Source organism: Melopsittacus undulatus, chromosome 5 (genome assembly GCF_012275295.1).
Source record: "Melopsittacus undulatus isolate bMelUnd1 chromosome 5, bMelUnd1.mat.Z, whole genome shotgun sequence".
NCBI lineage: Eukaryota > Metazoa > Chordata > Aves > Psittaciformes > Psittaculidae > Melopsittacus > Melopsittacus undulatus.
Window position 1 is genome coordinate 85,239,571 of NC_047531.1, and position 12,078 is coordinate 85,251,648.

The window sequence follows — 12,078 nt, forward strand, 5'->3', positions numbered from 1 at the left end:
GGTAAGGTCATGGGTATTTGTTGCTGAGATGCTCTTGCTCCCTAGGCCTTTACCATCCCAGTTTTCCAGTTATTTTAGAGCCTGCTAGCCCAAGCTGCTTAGAGAATTAGAGCTTAATGGTGGGAGATGGAAAAACTAAAGCGAGCTGTACGAAGGGCATCAAAAGCACAGAAGGGCATCAGAAGGACAGAAAACTACCATTAACTACAGTGACATTGATTGTGAACAATAACATTGCTAACACACAGTTTCAGGCAGAAAAAGTATTTCTTTTCACACAAAAAATATCCATTTACCACATAGATTGGCTCCTGACCTATTTGTCAGAACAGGGAGTTAAATACCCAGATTATTGACAAGTAATGACTTTCCACTTTCCACCTGCTGAAGTGACTTTGGATTTCAGATTTGCCTCAGTCTATCTACAGGACTGTCATATTACAGCATCAGGTGTAATGCACAGACTGGCTGGCTGCTTGTGTAAACAGAGATGTATTAAAGGACTGGATAACCTTTTCAAGAATGACTAGTGATAGTTGGTGCCTTGAGTTTTAGGAATTAGACATTCTTATGGGACATGTACCAAGAGGGCTGGTGCTTAGAGCTTTTTGGACAGACCTGCCTCTCTCCATAGCCTTTTAAGAACACATACACTCATTATTACTAGTTATCCACATCTTAAGTCTTGGTATATATAGTGCTTTAGTGTGAGGTGTCCCTGCCCATGGCAGGGGGGTTGGAACTAGATGATCTTAAGGTCCTTTCCAACCCTAACTGTTCTTTGATTATATGATCCTATGTAAGAATAAATATTCACCCCAAGCTTCAGAGTCATTTTCTTTATTGTTCCTGAGGGCATCAGACTAGCTCTGATCCCATGGGCTGAGTACATCAGGTACTCTCCTGCAGCACATCTTCCAGTCCAGTTTCCCTACCAGTTCTCCTATGTGCCTCTCCCAGGACGGAAGACATTCCTTCCCCCTGAGCTGGTGGCATGTGGGATTCGTAGAACAGTATGAATGCCTCAAACAACATAAACTCAAGGAGGATGTCTGCCTTTTGTTCCCTCAAGGCACATATACCAATATCTTTATAAATTACCTGAATGTGACTGAAAGCAATTTTAGTACTGTAGTTTTGCCTAAGCCCTTTCAGAAGTCACTGGCTTTCACTGGTGTTCCAGACATTTCTTGCTGGAGTGTCTGCAGCCACCTGAGGAACAGATATTGGCTGATCAGTTTGAGAGTAGCATCATGTTTTGAAAGGAGTTACTGTGAATTGTCCAGTTTTGCAACTGCAGGCATTTGTGATTTGCACTGTGGATATGCCTGACCTGGGCAATGGCAGGTACCTACCAAATAGTTCATTAATAAATAGGTAAAAGCATCAGCTGACTCAGAGCACTCCCCTCAATCAGGCTCCTGAAGACCATAGAATCATAGAATGGTTAGGGTTGGGAAGGACCTTAAGATCATCTAATTGCCACCCTCCTGCCATGAGCAGGGACACCTCCTAATATGTAATGGTGCTTCTCTAGTAATTGTCAGATCAACTGTGTATCTCTTATTCATAGGTTTCTATGAGTGGGTTAGAATGCATACTGCAATCAACTGAAATCAGCTCTATGCATTGCATTAGACTAACTTTAATCCCTTAAAATAATTCTAAACATACATCCCTTTTTACAGGCACATTCAAAATGTCATCCAGCATGACACACCATGCTGACATTTGAAGACATCTGCAGAAAACAAAGAGAACAGTTACACCCAGAGGTAAGATGGGTTTCCAGTTTGTGGTGAAACTGTTGTCAGGGGAAGAGGAAAGAAGGGAGGGGAAAGGATCAAACTGAGTTCCAAGGATCAAACTGAGTTCAGGGCAGATGCTGGAGAGACAGCAATGTTTCATTTGGCACTAGGTGCACAGAACTGACAAGCAAACACAGAAACTCTTGTTTAACTCTCAATTGGTGCATTGTTTATCTACGATCTGAGGGTACGACCTTCCAGAAGGCTGTAAGCTGTGAGGCTTAACACTGCTGCTTGTCAGCTCGTAACAGTGAACTGACCCTATGTGAGCAGAACACAGTACACAAATGCGACCACAGATTGTTGAACATGCCTTAAATCAAGAATGAGAGTAAAGGAATTTGGTAAAACACAGAACACTCTACAACCCTGAAAGGGGCCAGTACGTTACAATTCCAACTCCATTAGCATTATTCTGTTGGCTGAAAAGGTGACGGCAAAGAACAAATTAACGTTGTTTTGCTAGGAATATTTGTGACATTGTTCATCATTTCATGTTACTTTTAAACAACAGTAGAAGCAATGTCAGTATTATTGCTCAAACCAAACTCAGACAACTGCTAAAGGCAACCTATTCCTACAGAAACACAGAGAAATACTGTTCTTATATTTCCACTAGCAGAAGATTGGGGTTTATAGCAGATATAGTGCATGATTGAATCTGAAAGATTACAATAACTACCTTGTGCTTAGGACAAGAAATAACTTTCTGTTGGCAATGTTTAACATTCCAATGGCCACACGCCTTGTCCAGAACATTTTAAAAACAATAAAGTGGTTTTGGAGTTATGGAGAAAAAGGAGCTACAAATTGCAAAGGATTTGGGAGCTACTGGAAGTTATGCTAAGAACCAGAAGTTTCAGTCTCCTTGGCTTTCTAAGGACAGCTTGAAAAGTAGAAACAGGAATAAGCTACAGAGTGACCAAGCTACTGAGTGATCATGAGAAGTGTGTAACTGGATTTTTTCTCACCCTGACATCTTGTATAACAAGGAGATATGGATTTTTTTTCTCTAAAGGATGGGAATAAAGATGATATAGGTAAAGCTCACAAAAATATCGACATTTCTGGGTGCAGGTCAGAAAATGCTTTTACAGAGGCATAAGTTTTGCATGGATCCTGCTCTCAGGCCTTCCCAAAGTCTTTATCATAGAATCAAAGAATGGTTTGGGTTGGAGAAGAACTTAAAGACCACTTAGTTCCAACCTGCTGCCATGGGCAGGGACACATTCCTCTAGACCTGGTTGCTTGGAGCCCCGTTCAACCTGGCCTTGAACACTGCCAGAGATGGGGCAGCCAGAGCTTCTCTGCGCAACCTGTGCCAGTGTCTCAGCACCCTCACAGTAAAGAACTTTCTAATATCTAACCTAAATCTACGCTCAGTTTAAAGCCATTCCCCCTTGTCCTATCACTACTTGCTCTTACAAAAAGTCTAATCTAATACAAACATACAGTATGACTATTAAAGAATAAAATATGAACTTTAGCAATATCTGACTTTTCTATGTGATGTAATAATCTCAGTGGACAACAACAAATCTACATTTCAGCCTTTTAAAGGAAATTGGAACAATAGCTCTGGAGCTCACAAAAATAATTTTAGCAGAAAATACAGTTTCAAATAACAACAGAGCCCACAGCACTGTACAGATCTGCACTATAATACTAGCTATGTCAGTAAGCAGGACTTGAATGGCATTTCCACTCTGAAGACCTTCAGCCCTAGCAAGATATCTAATGGGAAGAAGGACATACTGGCCTCTGAGTTCTACCTATAGTCAATCTGGGCTGAACAGGATTTCCTAACCTTAATATGAACCTCTACCAGGCAACAAGGCACATCGACTGTTCCTGCCTCCAAAACAGCACTGAGCAACATCTCCTTAATTCCAGGTGTTATTCCACAAGCTTCGGCTAAGACTGCAGGCAAATTCCCACTCCGAATTCTCATGTCTCTCACTTCCTCCACCCTAACCCTCAAAACACCACAACCACCTTGCCCAGCTAGCAGAAAGATCATGGAGATAGAGCTCTGTCCTGAACCCAGCCTCCATCATTAGTCTTCCAGTTAAGCAAGACTGCAGTGATATTAACCCTATCTATAACCCTAATCCTACCCAACTGTAATACAGACCGATCCTTTCCACCTCCAGAATAGCACTGGGCACTAGCTCTGAGCTTTGCATGACACTAATGCAATTTTCACTCTCAAGACTCACATTTCCCTGTCTGTTATGTATATCCTAGTCTTTTTTCACTAATTAAATGAATTGGGTTTTTTACCCACGAGAGACAGATACAACTGTCTAAACTGTTTGACAGAATCAAGACTTTTACAGTTTCATTAGAAACTGCATGTTTCCTATTTGAAGTGGAAATATAAGTCTGTCATTTGGGAATATGTAAAGTTTTAAAGGAAAGGATAAGGTAGGAGTTGACAGTAAATGTGAAGCTGTAATTACATTTTAAAGTAAAACAATCTTGCTAAGGGGCAAGAGTGAAAGCATATGAAAAAACAAGTGTTAAAAGAGAAGGAACTTCCTGCTCTGCTGTGTGTGAAGTAATTGAACAACAGTTTTGTTTGAGAAATCCCTCTTTGTCTTCAAAGAGCCTTCCTTAAACTCTGTTCTGAACTTGCTGCCTTAGCTTCTGATTCTGATACACAAAAAGGAAACATGCAAATAACAATTCAAATCACCCAAAATCTTCATATAGGCCTCTGTAATAATAAGTAGACTGGCTCAGCTGCCAGTTCAAGCTTTCAACAGCTCAGCTGCTGTTCAAGCTTTCATCTCATTTATTCATTGCAATGTGCCCTCTGGCTGCACTGAAGTGTAGGGGGATTGCTCTTGCCTCAGGGCAGTTTGCATGTACAAAGAACAGTGCTGCCTTATAGCAGGCTCCTTTAGGGCTCTGAATTTGAAAGGAGCCCTTCAGTCAAAGTCCAGTGCTGTGAACTGGGTATGTGCCCTGCACTTGCACCAGAAATGAAGGTCGGAAGAGCCTGACTTGCTTTGCCTGTGTGTCCAGGATGCATGAATTCATACACTGTCCTTGGGAAATGATGGTGCTGCACAGGACAGGCTCTGATAAGGAGGTTTTATTTTAATTGTACTGTGTTTAGAATGGAAAAGTGAGTTTCCAAGTCCAGACAGTCTCCACTGGCTCCATCTGGAGCATAATCACATCAACAGTTGAAATTATATGCAATGCATAGGCCTGTCCTGAAACTGGTTTTATACACATCATCTGCAGCTCCTCATCAATAATCTGCAGTTATTATCACAAACCAGTGAAAAGTTTCATTATCCCACACAAATCAAGCTTTGAGCATACACAAGGTCTGTTTAGTGCTTAAAAGGAAGAATCAGTACCATTCTGCAGATGATAAACTATGGCTAACAGGGAAAGTAACTTGCCTGAGGCAACACAGGTCAAAAGAACAGAAAAGTGACTAACAGGCAGGAATTCTAGGTCTTCACTCAGACCACTAGCAAATTGAAACCTCTTATACAGTCCAAATCCTGTTCCATGTAGGTGCTGCCTTAAAAGCAGAGGGGAAAACTGACAAGATATAAGTCAGGGTGCTTCTAACATAAAAGCCAAAGAAATCTTTAGGTGCTACATAAGTGACTTGTTACAAATGCACCTCAAAGGCACAACTGCTTCTTCCAGAAATTTGAAGAGATTGGTTATAATGTGCATAAGAAATGGACTTTTCAAAAGCAAACATGTGAAGAACAATTATCCTTTTGTGTAATTTCACTGATTGGGACCTTTGAACATAACAGGAAAACTGATGTGGGTTTTTTTGTTTGATTGGTTTCATTTTGTTTTGGCTTTTGACAGCTTTGCTTCATGCCTGAAGGACATAAGGTTTCTGGTTTTACCTGGTAAAGTAACTTGTTGCCTGGAGGTCTGAGTCATGAGGACGGAGGTTATCATACACATACTTCAGATCCTGAATGCTGTTTAACTCGGGCAGCCCTGCATGCAGCATCTTAAAGGAAAGAAGTATCATTAGCCACCATTCTACTGACAAGAAATTTAAATGAAAGGTCTTCTTGTAAAACACAGTTTTGCTGTCTTGCAAAGTAGTTCTGTTGCAAAAGCAATGCCTTCAATACTAAGGTGAATATATTGCATTATAAACCTTCACACCGAGGTACCAGTACTGAGGCATGGGTTAAAATCAAACCGTTTTAGCTATTTATTTTCTCTTTGGATTTCATAATCTCAATGTGTGCATTTCTAAGCTTCCTTCATAGCCTTGTAATGGTGATAAAGGGAAGGCAACTAAATTCAGCAACCTGAACAATAGTAACCACATTTCTGTTATGCTCACAGTGTTACCATACTCCTAATCCAATTTAGTGCAACATCACCCTCTCATTTGTAATTACTGATTCCACCATCACTGCTCTGGACTTCTCCTGCACAGGGATCATATATTCACTCCCTTTACAGTCAGTGGAGGAGAAAAGATCTCTGAGATGTTGATCCTTAGCAGGAGACTTAATGTGAGCACTGAGAACTGACCTCTGGGAAGGGTATCATTCTCCATCAGTGACGGATGGTGCTAGTCTAGTTAGTTGGTCAAGTTAGGTTTAAAAGACAAGTAATGCAAATATTCCCCTTGCAAAGTAGGGAACAAGTGCAACACAAGCAGGGTAGACAACTGAGTGCATCCAATTGCCCATACAGCTCTCTCCAGGCATTTTAGAATGTCAGCAACAGAAATAATCTTTACTTACTTCAAAACCGACTGATTTTTCCCAACAATCAGAGGAAGATGAGAGTGATGCTTTGTGTGTAATGGAGAAGAAATCACTCCACATTCCTCAGAAGGAAATCTATCTGAATTTGCAGTCACTGCTGTGCATTCTCCGTTGATATTTATGACTAGCTCAGACAGAAAGACCCACCGAGTTTGGCAAGTAACAGCAAAGAAAGAAGAAAGCACTGCTTTTATTTTAAGGTTTGGTTGAGAGATAAATAGAGTGAGGGGAAAAGAGATGCAGGGAGCGGGTGGCATATTTTATTTATGCCTTCAAACCTGCTCAATATTTTTAAGTCAAGTTTCAATATTTCGTATATTTTCTTCCTGGCATTATGAGAAAAAATCCTGCCTCATATCATTCCAAATCTGTATTACCACTGGATAGATTGCTGTCCCACAGAGGTCTGGCTGGCAAGAGCAGAGGCAGGAAGCTAAACGGGGTGGATTTAAGAGAGGTGAGAGCAAGGATAATAGCATTCAGCACTTAAGAATGCCATCTATCTAAATACCCTCAACCCATGTTGCACAGGCAAATTAAGCTTCTTGCCTTACATTAGGAAAGAGAACAATACCAGGTATGAACACGATCTAAATGATCTGTAGTGAAACTGAAAAACAAGGTATGGTATGGGTTTTAGGTTCTCTGCACTGTAGAAGGTAGAAAACCATTTGCTGGAGCAAAGAACTAGGAGTCTTTGGCTGGGCAACACTTACACAGTGCTTTGCTGTCTCCAAGGGGCTAGAGGCTTATTGTACTGCTTCATCCCTTTTATTTCATATAGCATATGGTTCATGTTTCCAGTCCCCTGATGGAGGAGGTTTCTGAACACTGTGGCTAGTGATACTAGATGATAATTAGAGAAGACACGGAACAACTGTTCTGAAAACAACTACAGGTCTCCTAAGGCAATTCAAATGTCACTAGATGTCTAAATTTAAGTGCTTGCATTGCTCCCTTCATTTGGCCACACATGTCTTGACCTACCACACTTGGTTATCCCAGACTTTCTGACTCACTGAGTGAAGCTGCCTACACCCTCCTTGGGCCTGGATTCAGGGATGGTGTGTGACACCCATCATCCCATGAAAAATTAACAGCAGTGGCATGTACTTTCCATGTGTTAGACCTCCAAAATGTGTGTTTCCAGATCCTCTTTTCCCTAATGGTATTTCTGAATTTAGAAGGGTGAAAAGACTTGTATGTCTTTTCACAGGGGACATGGGATTCTTGACTCTTAGTTGTGCTCTGTCTAGGTACTCTGTCCTGTTCTATACTATTAGGTGAACCTATTTCTTGTCACAACAGAGGCAAGCGGATCAAGTACTTGCTGTCTAGTGTCACCTCTAAGCCCCTTTTAATAGTTCTCTACCCGTAACAATAATGGATTCTGCATTTCTTTAAATTAGTTAAAATGTGTTTGTGTCCTCCAATCACCCTCTTTATAACAGTTCACATCAAATCTTTAAAGAGAGCAAAGCTGATGAACTACAGGTGTTTATATGTAGCTGAACTCTGGCAGGAGACTCTGGGTCTACCACAGATGTTTCTGCTTTCAAGAGTGATGAAAACTTCATGGATTATTTCTTATTCCCAGCAGCAAATGTCAGTGCAGCTCTAACAACATGCTGCTCACCACCAAGGAAAAGCATTAACCCCCAAACTGTTCATGATCATATTTTGCTAGAAGGCACTAACATCTACCAACCATCCAGGGTGCAGTTTACTACTGAGTTTTGGAAATAGCCTTATTGCTTAGGTTTTTTAATCATGTTTTATAAACAGCATCTCAGAGAACAGAATGTGGGAGGGGGAAGATGTAAACAGGAAGAGGAAACCTTAGGCTGTCATTATTACAAATGAACAGTGGTTAGTTTATCTTGCCCCTTCATGATGATATCTGATATTCTGTGTGGATATAAATTTAAAGTGCAATGTTTTCACTCTATTTACTTTCCTAGAAATGAGACATTGAACTAAAACACTTTGATACTTCTGCTTTCTGACCAACACCCCATTTCAAGTGCAGAGCCAGAATCATCCTTCCCAAAACTAAGGCAAACTACTCTTGTTTGTTTAATTTCCCTTCATATGAAGTGCTCATCGATGGGGTGTGAGTACACTGCCAGTTTTCAATTATGAAATGCAATACAATTGACCGAACTGCAGCTTATTGACAAATACTAAAACCCATCTGTATGAGTTTTAGCTCAGCACTATTATCTCTACTTAAAGATCAGCAGAAACAGAGGAAGATGCAGCATGTCCTGAATATAGACAAACCTGAGTTATAGCCAGGCAGTGATAGTTAGTTATTTCAGTGCTCCTGCTGGGAACATTTTCCTAACAATCTCTCTCTATTATCCCAGGGTAATCTAACATCATTATCTGTGCTGCTTGCAAAAAGAGATTGTGCTGGGGACAAGGTGGGCAGAAGATGTAGCTATATTTGCAGCTTGCAGTTTTAGGCAGCCTCTTCAGAAATGCAGGGATTACTGCTGTAGATGAGGAAGTGGGGTGCTCCCCTACTCTGGTGAGTATTCCAGAGGCTATTTAACTTTGACAGTACCTCATACAACTGCACTCTGCACTGCTTTCAGTGCAAAACTATGCTCTAGGATGGGAATGCAGTTTTGCTGCATCTTTTGTGATTACTTAGAAGCAGGGTTAAGAGATCTGGGGCAATCTTTCCTGCCTCATATTGGGAAATCACTCACTGTTTCATTGTATGAGAATCCATGGACATGACAGAAAAAAGAAGATGAGCAAATTCTCCCCACTGCAGAAGTTGGAAATTAAAAAGTAGTATTTACAGAGCAACTTCTTGGCTGTATCACAGCCTCAGCAAGGATTCTGTTTGCAAGGTTGTGTTGACTTTTTCATGCATAGGCTAGTCACCTAGGCTTTGCATGGGGCCCTGGACATAAGTTTTGGATTAGGATCTTAGCCAAGCAACTTAGCAAATATTAGCTAATTTAATATTCTCATTCTACCCATGAACAAACAAATTAATAGAGGCATAAAGCAGTTATGGAATCTGCCACATCATGTGAATATATCCCTGGCAGTGTTCAAGGCCAGGTTGGATGAAGCCTTGGGTGATATGGTTTAGTGTGAGGTGTCCCTGCCCATGGCAGGGGGGTTGGAACTAGATGATCATAAGGTCCTTTCCAACCCTAACTGTTCTATGATTCTATGAATACTCAAGAGATAAAACCTTCTAGAGATCTGAAAACCCTATACAAAAGGATTTTTAAGCCTTTGTCAATACAGGCAGTGATCTTTCTTTCCTGTGTTTGCCATCCTAAGAAGGGACTGTGGAAATGTACAGAAAAACCATTCTAATGGCGTCATTGTTAGCTGCAATGCTGCTAGGTACTGTCGTATCACCCACTCTGCGACATACTTAGTTTACTTTGTCTTGCTGTAACCATGAACAGGATTGGTAAATGGTTTCTTGAAGACCTAGAAAAAGGGCTGAGTGAAATTCCTGAATATGAAACCTGTATCCAGCTTCTTTTGCAGTTTTCTACTGCTTCATAAGAAGTGGGCATTAATAAATGGGAAAAACCTCCCAAGCAGCTTTTCTTTTCTCTGAAATTAGTACTGAAATTGGATAGTTTCTTTGCACAAGTATCAGCACTAACATTTCCAGCAGTGCAGCTGATAACCTCTTTAAATCACAGTGTTACTGGAGGCAGCAGAGAAGTGGTAAAAGGGAAGAGAACAAGGGGGGAAATTGATTTTTGGTTTCATCCTCAAACTTCTTACCATCTCCAGCAGGTTCAAGAGTAACTGGCTGTGTTTCCTGACTATATTATAAGCTCGACAACAAAGCTCCACAAACTCCTGAAAACGCTGTGGGTTTTTCCCACCTTCTGTGATGAAATACTCCATCTCTGATGTGAAGATGAAGGGAGCTCGGTCCCTGGAAAAGAGAACAATTACGAGAAAATTCACCCAAAATAGCTAATCATGCAAGAGAGTTAATGTTTGTAGCTCATTCTTCACATTTCCTTTCCCAGTATTACCTTCCTCATTATTTCATCTCTCTCCTCCTCAGTGTGGACAGCTCTATTGCTGTGCCTCTGTGCCTCATGCCACTGACTAATTGGGGCAGAGACAGGTTTCACAGCAAAGCTTCCTAGTGAGAAACACCACAACTGAACAAGTTTGGAGCTGACATGTTTTCTTCTGGCTCTTCTTTGCCTTTCTTTTAAAACTCTCTTTGTGTTAATTTCTCGACTTCAGGCTGAAAGTAAATCTAGAAACAAGTTCTCAACAAGAGGATGTGATATAAATATCAACTCCCTACCAGGCAAGAAGTGAATTTAAGAACAATCCTACAACTCCACAGTCCAGACAGAAAATGATACAACATATGATGCTATCATTATACGCACTGAAGGGATATTTCTGACCCAAGTTTTAACAGAATAAACCTAAAATACATTGTCTTGTTTTTTGTGCAGTTACTGTGTTCATTCTACAGTAAATGAGGTGCAGAATCTGACAGAATGTCTTGCTTTTTTCCTTATCACTAATACAGTTTGTGGTTATGGTATGCTATTGCTAACAATCCTATCATTTGATAGCTTCAGAAAGGCCTGATATATTGCATCCTCCCAGACAAAACTACTGCAGTGATTTACTCATCACAACTGTGCATACAGAGGCATGTAAACAGATTAGAGGGCTATATTCCAAGGAAATATACACTGCATGTTAACCCTTAATTCTAAATTAACTTGAATAAACAAAATATTCTTAGGAAGCCTGAATATAGAAACAAATTTGGAGACCTCTCTTTCTTGCTAACACCTCAAACAGGGGCTGAGTCTGAACCTACTGTTTACTGATTCATTCAGAAATGAGACAGAGAAGTTTTCCTAGGAGTTTTCCTCATTTTCCCATAAAAACGCCTGCCTCATAGTACAGAAAGAAAGTCAAGTTGCTGTGAGATTCAAGGCTGCAGCTGGAAGTCTTAGTTACAAGAAATGTTCAGGTGGCCTTCACATCCTTATGTTTGGAAACACTTCTGATTCACACTGAAACTAACTTTGAAACCAATGAGCCAATGGGGAAAGGTTCTGCTGGATCTTAGACTAAGAAACAAGGAAGGAACGGTTGCTGATTTGAAAGCTGGGGGTAGCTTGGGACACAGTGACTATGAGATCATGGAGTTCAGTACCATTCAAGGAGGAAGCAGAGCAATAAGATTGCAACCATGGACATCATGATAGACAACTTTGGCCTCTTCAGGGACCTTTTTGGAAGAATCCCATGGGAATCAGCCCTAGAAGAAGACCCTGGGAACTACAGGCCACTCAGTCTCACCTCAATCCTTGGAAAGGTGATGGAATGGCTCAATTTGGAGGCCATTGTCCATGGAAGACAAAAAAGATATCGTAAGTAGTCAGCATAGATTCACCAAAGGGAAACCATGCTTAACCAAACTGGCTGGATAGATGAGGGGAAAGTGGTGGATGCTG

At 40.8% G+C, this 12,078-nt stretch overlaps 1 protein-coding gene across 1 annotated transcript in view; it reads right to left on the reverse strand.

Moving 5' to 3' along the window:
* The window catches only part of PIK3C2G (phosphatidylinositol-4-phosphate 3-kinase catalytic subunit type 2 gamma), a 185,241-nt gene that overhangs the window by 44,533 nt on the left and 128,630 nt on the right, over window positions 1-12,078 (reverse strand). The window contains exons 26-27 of the mRNA XM_034063146.1: window positions 10,358-10,514; window positions 5,699-5,808 (exon numbers count right to left, since the gene is read on the reverse strand). Coding sequence (XP_033919037.1) covers window positions 5,699-5,808; window positions 10,358-10,514 — 267 coding nt within the window. The remainder of the gene's footprint in view (window positions 1-5,698; window positions 5,809-10,357; window positions 10,515-12,078) is intronic.